The sequence below is a fragment of the Gigantopelta aegis genome, chromosome 3, assembly GCF_016097555.1.
Source record: "Gigantopelta aegis isolate Gae_Host chromosome 3, Gae_host_genome, whole genome shotgun sequence".
NCBI lineage: Eukaryota > Metazoa > Mollusca > Gastropoda > Neomphalida > Peltospiridae > Gigantopelta > Gigantopelta aegis.
This window is the reverse complement of record NC_054701.1, coordinates 78,378,240-78,405,104: the sequence shown is the minus strand read 5'-3', so window position 1 is coordinate 78,405,104 and position 26,865 is coordinate 78,378,240. Positions and strand designations below refer to the sequence as shown.

The 26,865-nt window shown below is 38.7% G+C and overlaps 1 protein-coding gene across 2 annotated transcripts in view; it reads left to right on the top strand.

Annotated features, from left to right (window-relative positions):
• Nucleotides 1-26,865, top strand: part of LOC121369120 (atrial natriuretic peptide receptor 1-like) — a 125,951-nt gene that overhangs the window by 43,663 nt on the left and 55,423 nt on the right. For both annotated transcript variants that reach the window (XM_041493983.1, XM_041493984.1), the window contains exons 2-3: nucleotides 14,530-14,641; nucleotides 23,215-23,410. In XM_041493983.1, the coding sequence (XP_041349917.1) occupies nucleotides 14,530-14,641; nucleotides 23,215-23,410 (308 nt within the window). The remainder of the gene's footprint in view (nucleotides 1-14,529; nucleotides 14,642-23,214; nucleotides 23,411-26,865) is intronic.

Below are 26,865 nucleotides of genomic sequence, written 5' to 3'. Positions count from 1 at the left end.
ATTATTTTGTAGTTTATTATTTTGTTTGTTTTCTTTCTTCTTCTTCTTCTTTTTTTTTTTTTTTTTTAAATAGCGACTTTTACTGCTGAGGCTCTTTCAGGTAGCACTAAACCAATTAATTTCCGGCTGGATCAAAGTTCGAGGTGCACCGAACTTTTGATAGAGAAGTTAACACCACAAGTCCTGTGATTGGTTATAAATGTGAGTGTGTTGGTTGTTAAAAAAAAAGAAGTTTCATCTGGACTAAAAATGTATACTATTTAATTCATCGAGTACCATTGTGTCAAGTAGCCTTGTGCTTGAAACATGTATGGGGTACATGTAACAAAAAGTACTCAAATTTTGTGCGAAACTAAGGGTCTTGTAAAAACATCTGGTTATACCGAAAATGAGTCACGAAAGGTACAATTTTCTGCAGTTAATACTTTGAGGTAGGGGTTGTAGTACTGATATTTATGGGTCATAGCTTGGTTGATATATTTGCATATAGTTTTTTTAAAACACAAACGTTTAACATGGTCACCTATGGGATTATAATTGGTATAGTCCAACTTTCAAAGCGACTGTTCTGAAATGAGCTTGCCGCCATTCGATGGTTCCTTGGTTGTAAATTCCTCTGCTGGAGAAAAGTCAAGACAGTCTGTGAACAAAAACGTCTATAGCAGTGTGGTGTTTGACGCAAGTTAACTCTGGCAGTTCTCCACGACTAGAGTATAAAAGTCCGTGTTATGTACTCTCCTGATTGCTAAATACTATATAAAAAATATACAATTTGTTCTGTATGTAATGAAAGTAAACTGATGGAAGCGCGTTACTTCTAGAACACGTTATACACTGATTGGTAATGTATATATGTGTGTTTATGTGCGTGTGTGTGTGTGTCTCTCTCTCTCTCTCTCTCTCTCTCTCTCTCTCTCTCTCTCTCTCTCTCTCTCTCTCTCTCTCTCTCTCTCTCTCTCTCTCTCTCTCTCTCTCTCTCTCTCTCTCTCTCTCTCTCTCTTTGTGTGTGTATATGTGTGTGAATGTGTGTGTATTTGTGTGTATACCCGGGCGTCGTATATTATAATTAAAACGAGATATATCACAAACAAAAGACTTAATCTTGAATGTAACAATTTGCTCCAGATATTACATTTCTCCATCAGTGATTTATGGAGGCAGATTAGATATGTTGTCTTATTAAACGTACAAACATTCCCAAACATTATTTGGCAGACAATATATATATGAACATAAACGTGAACTGGGTCTATTCCTGAAAGGTAAATAAATTTCTCCAAATCGAACCAGTACGATTCAGACTGTTAATATCGTAATGCATTTGGTGATATTGTTTTCTACTTTATCACGGACACTGGTACTCTTTTTGATACTGTTACATTATTTCCTCTGATCTATGGCCGCGACTTTTCAATCTCGCCACGTTGTGGATCTGTTGGTACCCATGCAATTGTTAAGATGGAAGAGATAGCTCAAATTAAACATGTCCAACTGTGGCAAAACTTTTAATATTGCTATGTTATTCTGTACAGTTAATCAACGAGAGGTTTTATACCAAAACAGCTATGCGCATTTCATCACATATTAGAGCGGGACGTAGCCCAGTGATACAGCGCTCGCCTGATGCGCGATTGCTCTAGGATCGAATCCTGTCGGTGGGCCCATTGGGTATTTCTCGTTTCAGTCAGTGCTTGCTGCTGCTGTTTCAAAAGAGTAGCACATGAAATGGCGACAGCGGGTTTCCTCTCTCAATATATGTGTGGTCCTTAACCATAAAACCGTAAATAAAATGTGTTGAGTGCGTCTTGGAGTGGGATCAAGTTCAGTCGGTAGAGCCCTTGCCCGAGGCGCTAGTGTTGCAAGATCGAACCATTTCAGAACCACCTTAGAATGTCGACGTATTTTAATGTACTTTATATTTATTTTTATACATATATCCAATTAATGTTCAACACGCTCTGGGTGGGAGCCGGTACCATCAGGCGAACCCAGTACCTACCAGCCTTAAGACCAATGCCTTATCCACTCCATCACCGAGACCGGAAGTACTTCTGTTCTGTCGAACATTACATTTGTTGTACTTGTACTTTCCCTCTTGTTACATATTGTAATGAAGTTTGTTTTGTTTAACGACACCACTAGAGCACATTGTTTTATTTATCATCTGCTATTGGATGTCAAACATTTGGTAATTTTGGACACGAAGCCCACCAGGAAACCTGCGACGGATTTAAATAAACAATCAGAGAATGGGCCCGCTGATGTGGTTCGATCCTACGACGCAAACATCTCAAGCGAGCGCTCTACCTACTGGGGTAGATCTTGCCCCTCTGTTCAACCGAAGATGGGTGGTGATGGGGTGGGGGGAGCATCCATGTATAACGAAACCGGCTGTCTGTATCCAATCAGAGTCGTGTGATTGGGTTATTGAACGCTATGCCGTGTCTGCACGATGTCGCAATTTCCGCATCACCTCAGTTAAAGGGGCCCCGTGTCGGTGCGAACAATGCAATGACGTCATCGCCAATGTGTCCGTATCAAACGCGTTCGCATAATTATCGGCTATATTGTGGCCGGTTATTTGACCTATTCATTACTGATTGCGGTTTCGTGTAAATTCGATAGTGTAAAATTGCCGCTTGACAAAAAATCTACTTGAAGACGTCTTGTCGAGGTGGGGTTTTTTTCTCAAGAGTCTCGTCAGATCACGTGACAGGACGAGCACGCGATCATCACTGCTGCCATTTTGTCGTCGCTTCATGATTGCAGTTAAAAATTGAATTTACGTTATTGCAGATCTATCATTCAGTATTCTTGCAAAAAAAAAAAAAAAAAAAACTTGAAAAAATAAACTTGAAAATAAAATAATAAAAACCTTGAAAAAATTAAGAAGAGGCTGTTAAATTAGGAATATCAGAATATCTTATTACGGTAACGAAGACTTCATCGTTTTAGAAAGAAAAATAATGTTTTACGACACTCCATCACATTAAACGGCCTGTTTAGCTTCAAGTGCAAAGCAGTTGATAAACAGTGAACAAACTTATAAGAAAGCAGATTGATTATAAAAAAAAAAAAAAAATCTTGAGATGTTCAAGCTGCGACTGAATTTAAACCAAAAAAAGTAGTTTATAAAAAAAAAACCCACGTAACTAACGCGCTTTAATATTGATAGATAACATTCATTAGTAACATTTTCTTGGAATCCTTTCTTTTTATCAGTTTCTTTTCCATTGTTCGTTTATATATCTTAAGTGGAGATTACTTTAAATTACATGATTCATACTAGAGACCAAATTGTGGACAAAATCAGCTTAGCATGATATAAACATGATTTTAAATCACCACACCCCTGTCTTAACTTGGTATTCGATGTGTTTTCTCTTATATTGTCAAATGACTAGCATGGTACAAAGCAAGGGACATCAAGTTTTAACCGACGCCATATAACCATAAATAAAATGTGATGAGTGCGTCGTTAAATAAAACATTTCCTTCTTTCAAGATTTAATGGGGTTTTTTATAAGAAAATATGCTTTGACAGTATCGAATTTCAGTTCGTAGTTATTCCAAAGTTTGATCGTCGAATGGATAAGTGACGACTGAAATAAACAGGTTCTAAAGAAATGTCATTACGAATCCTCAGTATGTATAAAGCTCGTTCTTCAACTGTTTGTGGGGAAAATAGGTCTCGTAAAATCAATGAGCCATACTTTTCGTTAGTTAAAAAAAATTGTGCCCAGCTTTTTTTTTTTTGTAAATTTACGCCTCGGAATTTAAGTGTTGCTAGTCCAATTTCGTATTACCAACGCTTTCTAGATTCAAATTTCGTCAGCACCTAATTACAACATAGGTAGTTAGTTCTAGGTATCATAAAATCATGAGCCATACTTTTCGTTGTTTTAAAACATTGTGCCCAGCTTTTTGGAATTTACGCCTCGGAAGTTAAGTGTTGCTAGTCCAGCTTCGTATTACCAAGACTTTCTAGGTGTAAGGGGCGGGACGTAGACCAGTGGTAAAGCGTTCGCTTGATACGCGGTCAGTGTAGGATCGATCCCCGTCGGTGGACCCATTGGGCTATTTCTCGTTCCAGTCAGTACTCCACGACTGGTGTAACAAAGGCCGTGGTATGTACTATCCTGTCTGTGGAATGGTTCATATAAAAGATCCCTTGCTGCTCGAAAAGAGTAGCCCATGAAGTAGCGATAGCGGGTTTCATCTCTCAATATCTGTGTTGGCCTTTACCATATGTCAGACGCCGTATAACCGTAAATAAAATGTGTTTTGTTGCGTCGTTAAATAAAACATTTCCTTCCTTCTAGATGCAAATTCCGTCAGCTCCTAATTTACAGCACAGGTAATTAGTTCTGTCTGTTGAACAGAGGCTGCGCTGGTTTGTGTAGAGAACATTGCTCTGCACAGAATATCTGTTGAAGTCACTGCGTGTGTTGGCGACAGCCCAGTCACAAGTTGTGTGTACAGACTGTGTAATGGGAACACGTCAAATCAGTGTGTATGAATTGGTCTGTGGCGAAAACGTGTGTCCCCCTACGTTAGGTGATTGCTTCAGGGAAAACGCCGGTTGTTTGACGACACCCTGGCACATTGATTAGTTAGTTAGGTGGTGGTGGTGGTGGTGGAGGGGGATATTAGGTCTACCGCTTCGTGATAATTGCCACACGTGGTCAGCAGGAAAACAAGGCAAAGCCATGATCAGAAGCAATCTCGGCTTAGCAACCTGCCCTGATTGCCTCAAAGTATATGGATCTGATATCCTGGAAGGACTATTAGCCGTATCTGTTCCAATACATCTTAATGACGCTAGATTATCATCGAATTGTCGAGGTGGACAAGCTTGTTGTTGTACTGGATATGGAAAGGAAAGCAAATGTTTTAATTAACAACGCACTCAACACATTTTATTTACGGTTATGTGGCGTCGGACATATGGTTAAAGACCACGCAGATATTGAGAGAGGAAACCCGCTGTCGCCACTTCGTGGGCTACTCTTTTCGATTAGCAGCATGGGATCTTTTATATGCACAATCCCACAGACAGGATAGTACATACCTCGGCCTTTGTTACACCAGTTGTGGAGCACTGGCTGGAACGAGAAATAGCCCAATGGGCCCACCGACAGGAATCGATCCCAGACCGACCGCGCATCAGGCGAGCGCTGTACAGCTGAGCTACGTCCCGCCCCTTACTGGATATGTGGTTGTTGAAGCACATTCTCTCTCTCTCTCTCTCTCTCTCTCTCTCTCTCTCTCTCTCTCTCTCTCTCTCTCTCTCTCTCTCTCTCTCTCTCTCTCTCTCTCTCTCTCTCTCTCTCTCTCTCTCTCTCTCTCTCTGATGTTGTTTTCATCACCAAAAACATGGATGCCCAGAGCATTGAGACAATTGTATTATCTGATTTTGCGCTGTAGCTTTTAGCAGCTGAAATCAAATTTATTAACTGGAAAGAATAATCAGTGTCAGGAACGTTTTTGAAAAACAAGCTGCAATTCGTCATGACACGAAAAGAAATCCCGAAGATGCATTTAAAGCAATAATAGTCCGTTTACGTGCACGAGTTTTAAAAGAAAAAGAAAAACTAAAACCTAATTCCAAGTTAAAGGTGTGATTTGGTGGTGATAGATAGATAGATAGATAGATCGAGAGATAGATAGAGAGATAGAGAGATAGATAAGAAAAGAAAAGAAAAATGTAAGAAATGTTTTACTTAACGACGAACTCAACACGTTTTGTTTTGTACAGTTTTGTACGGAGTTTTATATTTACATTATATTATTACATTATTACATCATTACATTATATTTTAATCAATCGTATTAACCACTAGTATACCATGTCGAAAGTTGTGAATCAGCAATTATTGTCGATGTATACTAAAACGCAAAAGAAACGCAGGTTCTCATTAAATTGGATATAAAATATTAAAAAAACAAAACGAAATGAAGATTTCAACATTTATTTTGGAGCTACACCAATTCGGCACACATTGGTGTTGGAAATTTTTGATTGAATTCCTTTTTGGCTATTGTTTCATGTCATAAAGTAGGGTGGGGGTCCATGTTAAAAATGTGAAAGAGACGACCTGTAGCATTGTCAAAGTCAGTATCGCGTGTGACCACCCTGGGCATTCAAACAGGCAGTGCAACGTCTCCTCATTGAGTTGACAAGCCGTTGAAAGAATGCCTGAGGGAGTGAGTTCCATTCATGGACCAATGCTGCCTCCAGCGCCTGCATATTCTGAGGTTGTCCGCGAGCCTGAAGGCGACGTCCGATTTCATCCCAGACGTGTTCGATAGGCGCCATGTCCGGTGATAAGGCTTGCCACGGCAACGTTGGGATGTTGTGCTGAGCCAGCAACGCCTGTGTTGCCCTGGCAGTGTGCGGCCTGGCATTGTCTTGCTGCAGCAAGCGCACACGTGGGTGAGCGGCAAAGAAGGGAACGACGTGATTGTTGATGACGTCATTTTGGTACACGGCGGCATTAACGCGTTGTCTGAACACATGAAGTTGTGTTCTGTGGTTGAATGAGAACCCACCCCACACCATCACACTACCCCCGCCCCATCGGTCGGCCTGCAGAACGCAGCAGTCGGAGTAACGTTCATGTCGACGTCGCCATACTCGGATTCGGCCATCAGCGTTGGAAACATTGTAACGGCTCTCATCAGTAAACAGAACTTGTTGCCACTGGCCACGTCGCCATCTTTGATGTTGTTGCGCCCACTGTTGACGTTGTTGGCGGTGCCGAGGGGTCAATATTGGTCCCACATAAGGATGGCGGTTACGGAGTCCTGCTGCCCTCAGACGGCGTCGGACGGTATCGGCGGACACTGGACCACGTGGACCACGCACCTGGTGAGCGGTGTTAGCTGCTGGCAGCATCCGATTCCTAAGGTGGGGTCACCCGGATGTACCGGTCTAGGGCTGCGGTTGTCACCCTCGGGCGGCCGGTGCGTGGTCGATCGTTCACAGATCCAGTGATTTGGTGACGTTGAGAAAGGCGTGCGATTGTCGAAACATGACATCCCAATTGTCTGGCTACAGCAGTACGGGTCTGTCCGGCTTGCAACATCCCGATGGCCATCCCTCGCTGGAGTTGCGTCAGTCGCGGCATTTTTAAAATGTGATTCTGTTGTCTGTCACTACTCAAATTGAATTTATGCGATTAAATCCAGGTGTGTAGGCTTTATAAGCATTTCAATGAGTGTGTTTGCACTGGATTCATGATACGGATGATCCAGCACGTGCAAACAACGTGTTTTGAGAATTCGTGACGTCACACAGGTAATGAAATTGACACGCAGGTGGGACTGCGGTGTGGGTGTGTGCCATGTCCTTTAACACAGTTGAGGTTCAATTCCACCAAAGATACTGCTTTACAAAGTGCAATTCTTTCGCATTTTCAGGACCTGCGTTTCTTTTGCGTTTTAGTATATCTTGTTACTGAATTATAATGTGTCTGACCAGTATTAGTCAACAATTCAGAATGGACTGTTCGAATTGTTAGTAAAATGTACATGTTCAATGTTTGCCTGTTCAGTATTTCGAGCAGATATCAGTCATGAATGTTTTGAATAAAGTTAAAGTTTGTTTTGTGTAACGACACCACTAGAGCACATTGACTTATTCATCATCAGCTACTGACTGCCAAACATTTGGTAATTTTGACATATAGTCTTAGACAGGAAACCCGCTTAATTTTTCCATTAGTAGCAAAGGGTCTTTTATATGCACCTCCGTACAGACAGGATAGCACATACCACGGCCTTTGATATAGAATGTTTTGAAATATGGAACCAATTTCAGAAGTACCGGTGTTATTGGTGTTTGTGTCTCATGTACAGCATAGACTATGTTTTAATAGCAGAATTCAGTCATCAATGTTTTGAATACTGAAGTAATTTCAGAAGTACCGGTGTCATTGGTGTTTGTGTCTCTGGTACAGAATGCACTATATTTTAATAGCAGACCATCTCTTAATCATCTCCCTTGCACTTACGGCTGGGCGCCATTTTCTCTTTAATACATTATTCTTTTCAGCTTCAACCTCGACAAAGATACGTAATTAGCGTGTCCATTTCCGAGTTTCCCCTTACACACTAGAAAATAATATGACTCGCCGGTCCTTGAATCGCGCTACCTAATTACTCAAGGTTCTTCTGCGGAGTGTTCTTGGTCATGCGTACCACGGTTTATTATAATTAAATTGTACATGAGCATAATTCACAGTGACATTTATATGATCGTATTAGTTACACTCCAAACTGTTGTACTGATGATGTTTTACACCCTATGTCAGACTGGAGTGTAGTTTTTGCTTGGTACTTTCTTCACTTTAGTTTGGTTATTCGGAGTGATGTCTCTGTAGTAACGGTGGCGCCGTGGACTAAGTGTATGTTTTTGGTAGAAGTATTAGACTATTTGCCGTGAAAAATGAGCGCCAAAAAAAGTCATTGTCACATAACGCGACAATGAGCTAAGTGATAGTAACGAAATGTCGCGCTATGAAACCAGGGGAGTCACGTAGCGTTACATGTTGTCAATACAAAATCGAAACGTTACGTAACGTAGTGCCAATTTGCTGAGTGCGGAGTTCAGGAGTTCGAGCGAGCGCTTGCGAACAATTTTACGAGTTTCCATCTTATTCTATTCTATTGGCTCACTGAGCCTTTAAAACTCACAGTCGATGCAAACCTGTTCAGGGACGCGAACCAAGTACTTGCCGTGGTATTTTCGCTATTCCGCCAGGGCCAATGGTGACATATATGTTCACCGAGTTTTGAATTAAAATCACACTGCATTTACGTAATAGTGTTATGTCACGGCCAATAACGGACCCAAGCTTACACAAAATTTAAACTTGAGGCTTTAGTTTCCATTAAGTATGGAGATCTTAACGCCGTGCCAAAGCCATGACTTTTACAATTTCATAAACACGGACCCTGGGGTATTCAGAAATAGAATTATGTTCGCAAGCCAATCTGTAATCACTGGCATGATAACATGATAACTCTTCGCATGCGGAGCCTGCGACAGATATGATTATGTTCTTGTATGGCATCACCTAGCCCGAGTGCTCTGACCGTAAGGGAGTAGGACGGACGTGTCGATTGTTATGACGCTCTCATTACAGCCAGGGAAAGCTGTATCTCAAAACTGCACAATCTGTGCCTCCCAAACGGTTGTCAAGGATTCCCGCTCTAGAACAACAACAATCCTATGTTTGACATTAAATATCTTTACATCGATCATTTTCGAGTTCACTCATGACAAATAGTTGACATATTAATCACTAATACAGACACAAAAGGAAGAAACCCGACAGCACCCCCATTTCAATAATGTTCCGGTTAAATAACTAGGTGCTGGCGGGTTTCTTCATGTAGTGTGTGTATTAGTGATTAATATATCAAATATGTGTTACTTTGGTTATGCATCACCATGCCAAATTGGCAGATGTCAATGGCAAAATGGTTAAAGCACTGGGTTTGTGTCCGGTATGTACCAGATTCGCATACTGGTACCGGTTTGAACCTAGAATGAGTGCGTAACTCAGTGGGAAGGTGTAATAATCTGTTGGACTGACTTCTCGCTAACTTAATCACTAACCATTAACTCCAAGTAACCGGAGTTATATGTCCAGGATAATGTGCTTGAAACTTAATAAGACAGATTATGAAAATATATTGACATTAGTGGAATACTGGTTTACCATATAAGTGTCAAAATGGTGTCAATAATGTCCATGTGGCATGGCCTAGATCATCAAATAACAGTGCTCTAAATACTTAAAAGAATTTGTTGCCTACGGCAATTTTAAAATGGGTTTGCTGTAGGCAAATGCTCACCTACAAGAACTTTAAACCATTAACTTTTGCAACAAATATACAGATTAAATGTAATCCTTCAATCGACGGCAATAACAAACCCCGTCGGTTATGTGTAAATCCCCAGAACTATGACAGTGCACACTGCAACTGCGTCAATTGCCGTCGATGCCGTCGTTAAGGTCGAGCCCTGAAATAAATAGCCAAATGGGATTTAGTACTCTTCATTCAATTTTACACAGCAAAATTGTTGTCGACGCTCTTTTTGGAGGGTAATTTAGATGAGGATATTATGTACCTATTTGACTGTAGGACGTAAATTGGTGTTCTTCTGATGTTTAAGAGGTTGATTCTAAGTAATTTTTTCTGAATCCGTGCACCTCTGGATTTTTTACATGCCGCGATAAAGTCTACTATGTATCGCGGTAGACCCGGTAGAGTCGCAATTTAAGATAGTCGTGATGTAAGAAGAAATACATTTAACACTGTATTTCAGTAATAAAATACTGTATTGATTTTATATGTGTTGAATGGCATAACTTGTTCAGCTGCGAGGAAAGGGGGTGATTTGAATTCTACTTGCCAATATATGACATAATTGGGTAATAACAGTAAAATATAAATTGACATGGTAAAATGGTCTACAGCGAGTATTAAACAAACTCAAAATTGATCACAGTGTCATGAAGGTTAAAGTTTGTTTTAACGACCCAACTAAAGCACATTGATTTATTAATCATTGGCAGGGCGACCATCATAATAGAAAAATTATTGGTTATTGGATGTCAGTCATTTGGTAAGGGAAGGGAACTCGTTTAACGTGCCCATATCCCTAAGGTTCAGGAACGCCCACCCCGGATTTAGTCTCTGACATCGCCAGTGGCCAATTCCGGGGCGGGAGAAACATTTGGTAATTTTTTTGCATTAGACGCAATGGATCTTTTATATCCACTTTCCCACATACAGGACAGCACATATAACGGTTTTTGATACGGCAGTCGTGGTGCACTGGTCGGAAAGTGAGAAAGAAAAAAAAAATCAGAGAATGGGTCTACTGAGGTGGTTCGATCCTTCGACGCAAGCAGGTCAGACGAGCGCTTTACCGAATCAGTAATTTCCCGCCCCTGATCACACGAAGGAGGCTTTTTTTTATTTTATATATACACCCAGTACTCACAAAATAAAATTGAATTTGCATATGGGAAATGCGACAGACCTACTAGGCATAAAATATTAAATACGGTGCCTTGCACACCTAGTGAGATCAGTTCTGGAGTGGACCATGTGTAGTAATTAATAAAAGCTTGTAAAACACTACTATTGGTAAATATATGCCCAGTGTCCCATGACTGGTATATATCAAAGGTAGTTGTAGGTCCTTTCCTGTCTGTTAATGGCAAAAAAAAAATGTATTGTCAGAATTACCAAATGTTTGGCATCTTGGTGTATACAATATTACTGGTTGCTAATACTGTAGACTATGTGTAGCCGTTACTTGGCATCTCATTTTTCAACTGTGTTGACGCGTTGTCAAATAAACATTACTTTAAGTAAAAGTGCGCAAGTGAATATAAAAGATCATTTATTTCTAATGGAAAAAAATGTAACTGTTTCTTTTTTCTGAAAACTATGTGTCAGAACTATTGTTTGACGTCCAATAGCCTGTGATTTATTAATCAATGTGTTCTAGCAGTGTTGTCAAACAAGACAAAGTTTGACTTTTCTTATAGGTAGTGGCTTGTATTAAAGGGACAGTTCTGAGTTTAAAACCATTGTAAAATGTTTCCGACCAATAAAGCCTTTTCGATGATGTAACATACAAATTAAATTAATTTTCGTATTTAAAATATCAGTGTCTGTATTTACAAAGTGTTTGTTGTTGTCCTAATGCGTGTAGTAGCCCGAACCGGATTTTACCTCCCAATAGTTTCGTACATACGAAAACATATATATCACAAATTAAAGTACAAACTGAGCTACTGAGCTGAGTGCTACAAACCTTAGTATACGACCGTAAACATATTCGATATACAGACACTGATATTCTAAACAAGAAAATGTATTCAGTATGAAATAGCAGTCGCCAACAAAGCTCTGTTATCGCAAACATCTTACGATGGCTGCAAACTCAGGACAGACCCTTTAAAAACAGACTGTTCACGATATTTTCTATTTCGTATCTGGGCTGATTAGCACCTAGTTTAAACTATTGTTCGTGATCAACTTCATACAGTAAATTAAGACGACGACGACGACGACTTGACCTTTAGCAGCTCCCACTCAGTTAGCCATTAATTGTTCCGAGTCTTCATTTATTTATGTGATGTATTTATGGATTCATTTGAAACAATTTTAAAAGTATTTATGGATTGCGCTCTTTGTGTGTCTGGGTCCGGAAACCACGGACGCTAAGCCGTGTCTCTTTATAGAATCCAGTACGTAAAACCTGCATGAAAATATATACATGAGTATATATAGATCTTACCGGTGATGTGGAATTAGTTTATGAATCTGGGCGCCGTTCCACGAAGCGATCATAGTGCTAAGATCACCATAAGTGCATTACTACCATCAACAAAATACTGGTGTTTGATGGACCTGTGCGCGCGAGCGTGTTAGGTTCTCTGTGTGTGTGTGTGTGTGTGTGTGTGTGTGTGTGTACGTGTACGTGTGCGTACGCCGCGTGTCCCTGTGTGTATGTGGTTGTGTGTGTGTGTACGTGTGCGTACGCCGCGTGTCCCTGTGTGTGTGTGTCTCTCTCTCTCTCTCTCTCTCTCTCTCTCTCTCTCTCTCTCTCTCTCTCTCTCTCTCTCTCTCTCTCTCTCTCTCTCTCTCTCTGTGTGTGTGTATATGTGTGTGAATGTGTGTGTATTTGTGTGTGTACCCGCACACACACACAAAATAAAATACATTAACTTTTACTATATTATATTACAGAACCATATGGGGCCGAGTTTACTAGGCCTATTTTGTCTTAAACACAAGTGTTAAAACATTGTAAATACGTGCAGTTGTACAAATGTAAGTCAAAAACAGGCATTGTAAATTCGTGCAGTTGTACAAACGTAAGTCAAAAACAGGCATTGTAAATACGTGCAGTTGTACAAACGTAAGTCAAAAACAGGCATTGTAAATACGTGCAGTTGTACAAAGGTAAGTCAAAAACAGGCATTGTAAATACGTGCAGTTGTACAAACGTAAGTCAAAAACAGGCATTGTAAATACGTGCAGTTGTACAAACGTAAGTCAAAAACATGCATTGTAAATTCGGCGAATGGTTTTCCTTAAACAATTCCTTTTTAAACAATTCTTATATTATCGCTTACTATTATACAATGTATTCAGCTATAGTACGCACCTTCAATAACAACCACCTTATAGAATACACTCCGTATGTCTTCTACATACAAGCGTGTATTGTAACCTGAAAATAAAGGCCATGTTTTGTAGTTTCTTTGAGTGACCTTTATAGACAATTTTAGTTTGAGTGTCAAAGTTAATTGTAACTTAATTCATAAATCATTAAATAATGATGCCTGGTACGTTTGTGTCTACTGAATTTGTCTCTTTTCAAAGCGGGACTTGATATACTTTTTATTTAATGCATGACGGACGTACAAACACTCATATCTATGGTTCTTTTTACTGCTCCATCTCCCTAGTTATTTCAGGATACATTTTCCCTTGTGCACGTGTAATGAGTACTTCATTCAAATGGTTCCATCTCATTTTGTTTTGTCATGTTATTGGTGGGTATTACAACTACTGCATCTAATCACTTTCACCATTTCTCGAAGTCTTAAATAATCATTCTTGCAGTTCGTTTGCATCAAAAGGGAACCGATGAATTGACATTTTACTCTGTACTGAATAACGTTACAATTCATATAAATTATATTACTTTATTATGTTTTAACTCTATACTGAATAACGTTAAAGTTGACATAAATCATATTACTTTATTATGTTTTAAGCCCATATCAATGCGCAAAACATGTTTTGAAGAAGAGATATTGCCGTGTAAATAAAAAAAGTTTCCAAATTACCATCAAATTGCATAGGTTAAATTTAGCTATTTATGGAACAGCCAAGGTGAAGCACCCATAACTCTGCCTTTAGTCTCCGTGCACGGCATTATCGATTACTTCTGGTGAAACTGCAATTTTGTCTTCACTCCTGTAATCGAAATGAGCTTTAATTTTTAAACATTTCATGGGAAAAAAAACTATTTTTTATATTTTCATAAATTTTATGGTAATTTTTTTTTTATGATAGTTGGAATAGGTTTACCACTTATACTATGTTTCTATATGAATTTTAGCATTACACAGTTTAAAAATTTGATTTATTTAACAACAACACTAGAGCACATTGATTTATTAATCGTCTGTTATTGGATGTCAACAATTTGGTAATTTTGACCAGCTACATTTGTTTTTCCATTAGTAGCAAGGGATCCTTTATATGCACCATCCCGCAGACAGGATAGCACATTCCACGGTTTTTGATATACCAGTCGTGGTGCACTGGCTTGAACTAGAAAAGGCACAATGGGCCTACTGACGTAGCTTTATACAGAATATAGTTATATACTAATTCATCCATCGGTTCCCTATTGCCGCAAACGGACTATACGTTTATTGTTTGTTCAGAATAGAATATGATTTTCTTTCTTTCTTCTTGCAGTCATTATCCTGTGTGCCTCGCCCAACTCCATCAGAGAGATAATGATCAAGGCTCACGAGCTCAACTTCGACAACGGGGAATACGTCTTCTTCAATATCGACTTGTTCAGCAGGTGAGTGCAAACAAAATGAAGGTTGGTAGGTACGGGGTTCGCAGCCCGGTACCGGCTCCCACCCAGAGCGAGTTTTAACGACTCAATGGGTAGGTGTAAGGCCCTCTTCTTTCGCACTAACCACTAACAATTAACAACTAACCCACTGTCCTAGACAGACAGTCCATATAATTGGGGTGTGTGCCCAGGACAGCGTGCTAGAACCATAATTGGATATAAGCACGAAAATATGTTGAAATGAAATAAATGAAGGTTGTTTATTGTTAAAGGCACGGTAACACGACAGCTGACTTACTAAAGGCACGGTCACACGACAGTTAGCCTACTAAAGATATAGAGATGACAACTGAAGTGCTAAACTAAAGGTACGGCCATACGACAGTTGGCCCACTAAAGGTAGGGTCGCACGACAGTTGGCAAACTAAAGTACAGTCACACGACAGTTGACTTACTAAATGCACTGGCACACGAAAGTTGAACTAATGAAGTCACGACCACACGACAGCTGAACTACTAAAGACGCGAACACACGGTCATAAGCCTAATAAAGGCACAGTCATACGACAGTTGACCTACCAAAGGCGGTCACACGGATTATGTGACTTGAAATATACACTGTCTGCGTTCCTCTTCAAACAACGCTCGCTACCATAATCTGCTTTGAAAACATTTTAAAATCCTTGCGTTACCTACAGACTTTCTTAGTTATGGTTACGTAGCCATTATTCGATTATATAACAAAATATCGATATCATGCGATATGACGACTATGTATCGGTTTGAATAAAGTACTTTTTCAGAACAAACTATTTCTAGTTGAATCAACCAGTAAAAAGGTGTCAGAAAGCCGTGCTAGAAAAACCGTCTAAAACATGTTCCCTAGACGGTAATGCGCCCTTTTCATTGGTTAATTGGTATTGTTTCTTGAGGAAGTAAACGCCCGTTGCTACCTGTTAATTACGTCATTTCATAATCAACGATAGTAACTTGACGTGGCGTATAAATGTAACGCGGCATGCATTCCATGTAATGACGTAACATATATCAGTTGAGAGGAGTGACGTCACAGCACAGAAAAAAAATGCAGTTATTTTATAATAATAATTATACTAAAATTATCTGAATCATTGAACCAGAAAATATTTCTGGCACTTGTCCGTTTGTAGATAGTGTTTCTGACACTCGTCTCACGAAAATCCCTAGAGCTCGCAGAGAGAAGTGGGGAAAGAAAATTGATCTTTCCATAGGGAAAGAACCCCCCCCCCCCCCCCCCCCCAATTATTCCCCTAGATACGTGTTGATGTCATAAACAGTGGTTCACTCTAGGCAATTAATTGTGAGTAAGAATAGTTTCCATGGTGGAAGTCATGTCCACAGTCAACAACTAACTTACGTCATCAGCGATATGTATGTCACAGCTGTGACGCTACGCTGTTTCGTGTTCTCGATTTGCAAACTTACTTTCAACAGCAGTATCGTTCGAAAATCTTCCATAAAATGATAAATATTGAAAATGGGTAATAAATAGAATACCGTTTATCTCGCACTCGTGAATTGATGTTGTCCTTCCCGAGCCTTTATCATTTCACTCCTGCAAGATAAACGGTATTGCCAGGTACCAAGTTGAATATTCTATCTAACATGGTTATCTTCCTGATACTGTGGGTGACGATTTTGTTGCACTCAGTATTTTCTGTTATTATTTAGGTGTTCCCTTATTTTCTTTTATCAGTATATTATGATGGCAGCAAACTCAGGACAGTCCCTTTAAGTGTATATATGTTCGCGCTAAAAAAAGTTTATTGGGTCGGTTGGTAAGTTAAAAGTCATGAGACTTTATCTTTAACGTCACTTTTGTTTAATGTTCAAAGGCTTAAAGCATCCTGAACCTAGCTTAACTTAAGCAGCAAAATCATTTCATGTATTTTCCTAAACGGCCTTTGAGGGCGGGACGTAGCCCAGTGGTAAAGCGTTCGCTCGATGCGCGGTTTATCTGGGATCGACCCCTGTCGGTGGGCCCATTGGGCTATTTCTCGTTCCAGCCAGTGCACCACGACTGGTATATCAAAGGCTGTGGTATGTACTACCCTATCTGTGGGATGGTGCATATAAAAGATCCCTTGCTGCTAATCGAAAAGAGTAGCCCACGAAGTAGCGACAGAGGGTTTCCTTTCTCAATATCTGTGTGGCCCTTAACCATATGTATGACGCCATATAACCGTAAATAAAATGTGTTAAGTGCGTCGTTAAATAAGCAAAAAAAATAAAATAATGGCCTTTAATATACATGTCGTGGAACACTGGTTGGAACAAAACATAACCTAATGGTAAAGCGACAGTGATCGACGGTGCGATCCACTGCGCATCGGGCAGGCAACTTTTGTAACTGATCTAAAGTACACTACTAATTTTTGTAGACACTCATTCCTTCCGATGCCAAGTTAAGGTGACATCACACGAGACGAGTGCCTTGTACGAAAACAGCCACGAGAATAGCCTATTGTCTCAAGACATAATGAAGAATCATCGGTTGCTATGCAATCGTCTATTCTTGTAGCAGGTATTTGTATCGTGTGGCGTCGCTTTAATACTGTGAATTCTCGTAGACAAAATTATACGTCAAAATATGCAACACGAGACAAGCGCCCTAGCACTTATCTACATTCCCACTCCGCTAAATGAGTGATGTGAGTTAGTATTCTTACGCACCCGTGTGAGACAGTATCCGTTGTAAATAATTTTTGTCGACTTCTCAGTGGTGACCCGGTCGCCACAGCCATATTATCCAATGAAATAAGTACGATTAGCATTGATTGTTTTGTTATGTGCAAGTTAACTAGAAACTCATTGTTTTCTGACGCATTTAACTGCAAGCGCGAGAACCCTAAATAAATTGTAGTTGGAAAAGACGTTTAAATTTATTTTGAACCTTGGTTGTTTTTGTTTTTTTGAAGATATGTAAGAAATAGAATATTACAATACATTCGTATTTGTTATATACCATATATCTTAGAACTCGTTTACAACAAACAAAAGACCACAAAAACCTCGCTTTCGCACGTTGTAAGATAAATGGTATCTATTTACGTTCTCGTTTCAAATCCCAAGTCCGAACACTTAATTTTGCGAATGATGGCGAACAATGAGGATGGGTGGTGTGGGAGTGTCGTCGATGATGCATATATAACGTCTATCAGAATACAACTTAACTTACTATAGAAAAAAAATAAACGAAGTCACGGCGCAGTTACAGAGTACGTATTCGGTATTTTCAAGATGTAATTGGAAATGGTGACTGTAGAAATCCTTACCACTATTTCAAAAGACTGGATTGATCCGTGTTAATTTGATGACTGACAGAACGCAGATTTTTGCTTCATTCTGCCTAGTAGAAGAATTATCATCGATTCCTTGGCTTCTGGTTGGTCGCATAGAATTTTCATAAATGTAACTTTCGTGTGAAAGGATTTGCGATGAAGTAAATTTAACATGAAGCTTTGCCAATTTGATTATCGCAATCTCTTTCAAAAGCTAATCAATCTGCGGAAGATGAATAAAATATTTTCTGATCCGGTTTCACAAATCATGGCGATCAAAATTACGTTCAGTGTCTTAACCGAGTCTTGGAGAAAGAAAACTGACCACAGATAGCTTTACGGCTTAATTGCGAGGTCACAAATATATTCAACTATGTAATCTCTAAAGAAAAAAAAGAAAGAAAAGAAGAAAGAATAAATTAACGAAAGAAAGAAAGAAAAAGAAAACATGAATGAATGAAGGTAGAATGAAAGAAAGAATAAAAGAAGAATGAAGAAATAAAGAAAGAAAGAAAAAAGAATGAAGGAATGAATGAAAATTAATGTTTGTTTTATTTAACGACACCACTAGAGCACATTTATCTATTAATCATTACGTATTGGATGTCAATCATTTGGTAATTTTGACATTTTTTTTTTTTCCATTGGTAGCAAGGGATCTTTCATATGCACTATCCCACAGACAGGATATCACATGCCATGGCCATTGATATACCAGTCGTGGTGTCTACTAATAAAAGTCAAATCTATTTCAGTTATCTATTAAAGATCCATAACTAAAGTAAGGTGATCTGCACATGATCTGGCTGAAACTGAGACTGGGAGATGCAATCATTAAATACTGATAGATCTTAACGGATATGTATGTCACGTAATTGTGGTGAGATTGAAGATGAAGAAGGAAATGTTTTATTTAACGCACTCAACACATTTTATTTACGGTGATATTGCGTCAGACATATGGATAAGGACCACACCGATATAGAGAGATAAAACTCGCTGTCGACACTGCATGGGCTACTCTTTTCGATTAGCAGCAAGGGATCTTTTGTATGCACCAACCCACAGAGAGGGTAGTACATACCACGGCCTTTGTTACACCAGTTGTGGAACACTGGCTGAAACGAGAAATAGCCCAAATGAGACCACCGACGGGGATCGATCGTAAGCCGACCACACATCTAGCGAGCGATTTACCACTGGGCTACGTCCCGCCCCTAGATTGAAGATGAATTTCATTTTATACTATGCTGTACTTCCAGTTGTCGAAGTACTGACGTCAGGCATGGCGGAGCGGGGGTGGGGGGGGGGGGGGGGGGGGGGGGGGGGGGGGGGGGGGTTGGTGGTTCTAGATCCTCCAATAATTCTGAATCAAAAATATTATTGGTAGTAAATATTAAGGCAAAGATGAATTTTGCTTGTAGAATGCAGGAAATTGCATTTCAGGACATCTTGTTTTCAAAATTTTACGGAAGAGCGTACCCTCCGAATCTCCTAGAAAGTTTGCTTTGCGCCCTCGGTCTCAGTCAGGCCCCACCCCCAATGTCTACTTGCTTCCGCCGTGTCCGGTATTTACAGTATCGACAAAAAAGCATATAAAAAAGTAGTTCAGGGTTAGATCATCTATGTTAAAACTTACAGAATTGTTTAATTTTAAAAGTAAGAAATCACTTTGTATTTTGGGGAAAGCAGGGACGGGATTTACCTCAGTCGGTTGAGTGCTCGCTTGAGGTACTTGCGTCTCTGGATCGAACCACCTCGGTGGATCCATTCAGCTGACTGGGGGTTTTCTCGTTCCAACCAGTGCACCACAACTGGACAAAGGCCGTGGTATGTGCTTTCCTCTCTGTGGGAAAGTGCATATAAAATATCCCTTGCTCCATTAGGAAAAATGTGGCGAGTTTCCTCTGATGACTATGTATCAGAATTACCAAATGTTTGACATCCAATAGCCGATGATTAATTAATCAATGTGCTCCAGTGGTGTCGTTAAACAAAAGAAAGTTTGTTTAAAGCCTTTCAAAAGCTATTCTTCAACGCTCATTCGCAATATTGTTGCTATCATTTCTAAGTACGTGTATTATTAATTATAGATCTATAAGCTGTAAAGATTACGAAAATAAAGAATTGAATTCAGCTCTTCGTTTCTGTCTTATTACAGAAAACTTGAACCTTAATTGAATATAAACAAGAAAATAAACATGAAAAGAAGACGATTACAAAATCTGTATAAACACGTTCATGTCTGTAGTTTGCAAGACAAGATAACTCACCACTACAGCACTGCCGTATATTTAATCGTGAACTTTATCAAAATCAAGAAAAAGCTATTATGAAATTATCATAATTATCGCGATAATATTGTTTTATGTTTACACACACAATCTCTAAAAGCACAGAACGCTTTTTATTATTATTATTATCCCCACATTAATTTTCGACTAATACTTTCCCAAGATAGAGTTGAGGGTTTTAGCAACAGGCACCCTTTAGAGATTCATTCCCCTTGCCACGTGGGTGATTATGGTTCTGTCAGATTATAGTCGTAGATTTGTGGATCAGTCAAACATTTCGACAGGCATCCGTGTCAGACTGAGATATCGTATCGTGCGTTTGTATAAGAATCAAAGCATTATCCCGCCTCAGGGGACAAAATTGGATATGCTGAAATCATAAACTGCACAGTTACTATGCCTTAAAGTCATACATTATACCTGTAGATGTTATATTTAGAGATACTTTTTGACAAAGCTGTAACATGTTAAGACAACTGAATGCAAAACTGTATATAGCTTTTACTTCTAAAAAATAACAAAACAGATTTTATTTACATTAAAATCTCGTAATGTTTTACAATCATCTTAAACATATTCCAAAACCCAATATGGGCCGAATTTACGAAGCCTGTTTTATTACACACCAGTTTAAGATATTGCTTTCGCTCGCCAGACACCAAAACTGTTCACTCATTTCATAAAAATGGTATGACAGGCAAGCTCGTTTAGTATTCTATATTTTCTTATCTTCATTTCAACTTATTTTCGTGCTTATATCCAATTAAGGTTCAAGCACGCTATCCTGGGCACACACCTCAACTTCGAACCCAGTACCTACCAGCCTGTAGTTCGTTGGCTTAACCACTGCGCCACCGAGGCCGGTTGTTTTTTCATAAACGCATATATTTAAGCATTGCAAATGTATGTAGTTACACACGTGTGTAAGTCATAAACAGGCTTTGTCAATTCGGCTCAATGAATTCGGTAAAAAGATTGTCAAATTGGGCCTAAAATTTTCACAACATATTAATAATTGTATTAATAATTTTAACAGACACAAACATGAACTGGATTTAAACTGAAAACAATTAACTAAATTAAAGGAACCTAATTTAATATTCGCGTTTCTTTTGTTGGTCAGTATATTAATGGTGGAAAGAACGGCTGTTACCATAATATATCTGTAATCATGTCTCTGGTTTTTGCAATTACACACTGTTTTTATTAAACAACAATTTGTCGAATTCTTGCAAAAACTGAGAAAACACAAGAGTTGCGTTCAGGCAGACAGAGCAAGAAAGAAAACGTTCGCCTGACTGATTTATACCCTTCACGTTATACTGACTGACAACAGCGTCCTTCTTTCTTACTTTCTGTCTTTGTTTTTCTTTTTTGACATTCCGCTAGACTGGTATTTTGAAGTGTTTTGGGGTTTTTTGTTTTCTTTGTTTGTTTGTTTTACACCTTGTTTAACGTTAAACTGAATGACAACACCGTTCTTCTTCTATTCTTTCTTTCTTCCCTTCTTTCTTTCTTTCTTTCTTCCCTTCTTTCTTTCTTTCTTTCTTTCTTTTTTAATATACCGCTAGACTGGTATTTTTTGCTGTGGGGTTTTTGTTTGTTTGTTTTGTATCCAGTGTTAAATACACATAATGTGATAGGATAGAACACATTGGTACCAATTTTCGAGATCACTTGCTCTCCTAAACAAGTCACTGGCGTAACTGAAATAATTATATAATCGAATACTATCATATCATATATGATATGATATGATATGATATGCTATTGATATGCTATTGATATGATATAATATGCTATGCTATGATATGATATGCTATGCTATGCTATGCTATGGAATGATATGATATGATATGATATGATATGATATGATATGATATGATATGATATGATATATGATATGATATATGCTATGATATATGCTATTGATATGATGTTGATATGCTATGTTGATATGCTATGCTATGCTATGCTATAATATGATAAGATATGCTATACTATGCTATGCTATGCTATGCTATGCTATGCTATGCTATGCTACGATACGATATGTTTTAGCGCCATTGCTGTAACGATCGATATGATACGATCTGTTATTGTACTACCATCGGTTCGGACGTTAACCTATCACATACTATCGTACTTTTAAAACGACATCCCGCCATATGTTACTGTACTATAATTATCCTACTCCAGAAGTGATACCTGTATGTCATTGTTGTTTGTTTAGCCAGCTGGAAATTCGTATTCCTCGTTTATCCAGAAATAAATCTCTTGAGTTATGGAACACGGAATGTCTTTTAAAACTGGGCTAGTGGAAGAATACAGATAATGTCGATGAGAGTTTAGACGAATGGGTTTCGTGCAGGTGGCCAAATGCCTGTTTTCGCATATATAACTTGCGGCGATGAAAGCGATGTTGACGTGTTGAAAGACTTGCAATAAATTAAATTTTCTTCAAGAAATAAAAAGTGTAAATATGTTTTCGTTTATAAATAAAAACTGAGAGGGAAAAACATGTTTGAAGGTGTTACGGGTGTAGTTTTTTATGTAAAGATTTCTATTCAGGAATTTTACAACTCTCAAAATCAGGCAGTAGTTTATAATAATCAGTGCATTTTTATATTTACAGCAGAACTGATGAATAATACGTAATACGTAAACAATCTCAACACACAAAAACATGGCGATAAATAAGGCTTGTTACAGAATGACGTGAACACAATGGTGTGGTCAGATTGAGTGGTGGGCTTTTGTCCAGTGTGTCCGATGGGCTGTTGTACATTTGTACGTTTTTTTATTATTATTTTTATTTATTTATTTATTTGTTTTATTATTATTTTTTTTTTTTTTTTTTTTTTGGTGGGTGGATGTTTGTTGTTTTGGGTTTTTTTTCTTAAACAGTTATGCCAGTATACCGTATCCCTGCAATTGGCTAAAAATTATTTTCCAATTTCAGTAAAAACGACAGTGAAAAGCCCTGGTATCGCGCTGATGACACGGACGAACGTAATGCCAAGGCTCGCAAAGCGTACACCGCCCTAATGACAGTCACCCTGCGTAAACCGACCAGTCCGGAATATAAGACGTTTTCAAAGGAAGTCAAGAAGAGAGCGCGAGCCATGTATGAAAACTTCACGTACGGCGAAGAAGAGGTGGGTACTGAACAATAATATTGTAGGGTTGTGAGGTGTTGTCGATGTCGTTGTTGTGCTGTTGGTGTTGTTGGTGTTGGTGGTGGTTTGTTGTTGGTGATGGTGGTGGTGGTGTTTTAATGTAGATGAAGTATGAGCCCCTTGATGGACCCATTTTTTGATTTGTTTGTACACCCCCCCCCCCCCCCCCCCCAACCAATGCACCATGACTGGTATATCAAAGGTTGTGGTATATGTCTGCTAATGTGTGCCCTGTAGTCCAGGTAGTTATGTCCAGTTTTTGAAGGTCGCATTTGTTTTTATATATATAAAAAAAAAAAAAATGTTTTCCTCAAGTTAATAAATTTTTTGTCAATTATTCCCATGACCTACCTGAACCAGAAATCAATTGGTAGCATTTTTTCTGACCACTGTTAGGTCAGTCATCTTGAAATTCAAAATAGCCGTCATTTTCATATATTTTCTTTATATATCTCCACTCCCATTTAACATAGAAACATATTTTTGGGGTCTGTTAAAACATTTTATGTCAGTGAATTCAAAGATATATAAGTTTTATTAATTTGATCATGGCAACCATCTTGAAATTCAATATGGACGTCATTTAAATATATTTGTTTTCTATCTTTACGCCAACTTAACTTGCTGCAAATGTAAATTTGTAGCTGGTTTTCTCTGCAGACCACGTGTCAGAAAGGGCGGGACGTAGCCTAGTGGTGATGCTTGATGCGCGGTCTAGGATCGATCCCCGTCGATGTGCCCATTGGGCTATTTCTCGTTCCAGCCAGTGCACCATGCCTGGTATATCAATGGTCGTTGTATAGGTGACCTGACTGTGGGGAAAGTGCATATAAAGTCCCTTGCTGCTAATGAAAACCCCTAGCGGGTTTCCTCTGAAGACTACATGTCAGAATTGTCAAATGTTTGACACCTAACAGCCGATGAATAGAAAAATCAGTGTGCCCTTATAGTGTCGTTAAACAAACAAAACAACATTAATGAAATACGACAGGATGTTTTGAACACATTCCAACAAGAGTACTGATTTCGATGAAGAGGTGGTCTCTCTAGCTACATAAAAACAACTTGATGCCATGAACTGAAAATAAATGTTTAAAAAACACACACACACAGAAAACACACTCACACACGAGAACTTTTAAGTGAAATTCTTTCATCTTTGCCCATCATGCTTTTCACATCTCAATCACAGGCATCAGAATTTCCGTCGGCACTTTCATCAACTGACACCAGGGTCGGAAAGACCTTGCCCAGAAAGAGCATGCTTTAACCGTACTGATAGAATGACTTTAAATTACTTCAGCGCAATACTGCGCTTTAATGAATGGTATCTCCATAATACAAAAGGGGTCGGTCGACATATTGGCAACCTTGTGTAGCATAAATCAGAATCGTTTGAATGGTGTCTGCGGTGTCCCTCACGTAACCCATACGTCCTCGATTCCTCTTGCATTGGCTTCCAGAAGAGCAATTAGCTTGCTGGGTGCCTAGAAGTGTGGATGTTCTCCAATCTTCATTATCCGCCTGAGTTAACGTGAGAGGCGAGCAGACGTCTCCACTAGGACCCAGATGCACGCTTGTATGCCCTGAATTGTAATTGAGCTCCCAATTTCCTGGAATTGGAAATTTCATTCCTCTTTTCGTTTTTTTTCTTTTTTTTTTCTTTTTTTGTAAATAAAATTTGATTCTCAGTATGTACAATGGGATTTAATGACGCACGTGTTTGCTGTCTTCATGTTTTATTATTATATTTAAAAACGTTTTTTGTTTGTCTGTTTGTTTGTTTTGTTTTTAATAAGTTTAGTTTTAGTTCAGTGTTATAGCAGGGGCAGCAATTAGTACAGTGATGCATCTAGAGGCATCTGAGAATTTGTACTATTTCTCGTCACAGCCAGTGCACCACGACTGGTATATCAAAGGCCATGGTATGTGCTATTCTGTCTGTGGGATGGTGCATATAGAAGATCCCTTGCTACTAATGGAAAAAAATGTAGCGGGTTTCCTCTCTATGACTGTGTCAAAATGACCATAATATATTTGACATCCAATAGCCAATGATTAATAAATCAATGTGCTCTAGTCGTGTCGTTAAACAAAACAAACCTGAGAATTTGTATTAGCATATGTGGAGCTCAAGATCTAATAGTAGACCTTTTCCTTCTTTTATTTTATTTCTTTAATATTTATTTTCTTTAATAAATGTATTTATTTTATAATGTTAAAAACGTATTTTATCAATATGTTATCTTATCTTATCTTATCTTTTATTATTATTATTTTTAATAATTTTAGAGTGTGAGAGTGTTTGTGCGTATGTGTGCGTGTCTGTGCGTGTATGTGTGTTTGTGCGTGTGTGTGTGTGTGTTTTTGCGTGTTTCTGCGCGTATGTGTGTTTGTGAGTGCATGTGCATATGTGTGCACGTGTGTTTGCGCGTGCGTGCGTATGTGTGTGCGTGTGTGTGTGATGGAATGGTGGGAATTTCGTGAGACTGATTCTGTTGTTTGTTCTTGTTCTTGTTCTTTTTAGTTGTTTTGTTTTTGTTTTGTTTCTGTTTCTTTTCGTTTTGGATCGGCTTGGCTTGGTTTTGTTTTGTTTTTGTTCTGTTCTGTTCTGTTCTGTTTTGGTTTGTTATGTTCTTATTTGTTTTGGTTTGGTTTGGCTAGGTTGTGGTTCAGGATTTGGTTTCTGTTTATTTGTGTCTGTTTTGTTTTACTTCTTTTCCACCATTTCCAAAAGACCACGTGACACGCGCGCACATGCACATGCATACATACAAACATATATTAAATCCTTAAATAAAACATATAGCAGGTCACATCCATAAGGTTTCATCGTATTGAGACAGATTACGTCTTTACAAATTATTCCTCTGCTCGGTGTCTGTTCCAAGATAATATTCGGTGACGCAGGAAATAAATCCCCCGTTCTAATTGTTCCTACGTATCGCATGTCCTTTGTTTTATTCCGGCCACGTTTCAGGCATGCAATATGTTTTTTATGACAAATCGGGGACTCAGGTGATGGTAGAAATTTAAATCGCAAATTAATGCAATTCGATAGCTTTTATTGCGGCAGCCTTTTTTTTTTAATTCGCGGCTAATGAGATTTCTAGTTGATTTGTCGAGTAAATGTCTTTAAATTACAGAATTGTTTAACGAGTTTTTATGTCTGGAGGTGGTTTTATTCCTGAACGTATCTTAGTACAGTTATCATGGTGCGATCTCGCAATGCAATGCAAAAAGACTTGCAAAGAGGATGCGTTGTTGTTTAGCAGAGACTAAGAGAGCTTTATGAATTAGGCCCCTGACATTTAACGAATGGAAGGCCATTTTCATGTTTTTTAGAAGTTTAAAAATGGGAAGATCTGTAAACAAATCAATTTTACAGCTTAAAGTTAAAGTTTGTTTTGTTTAACAATACCACTGGAGCACAT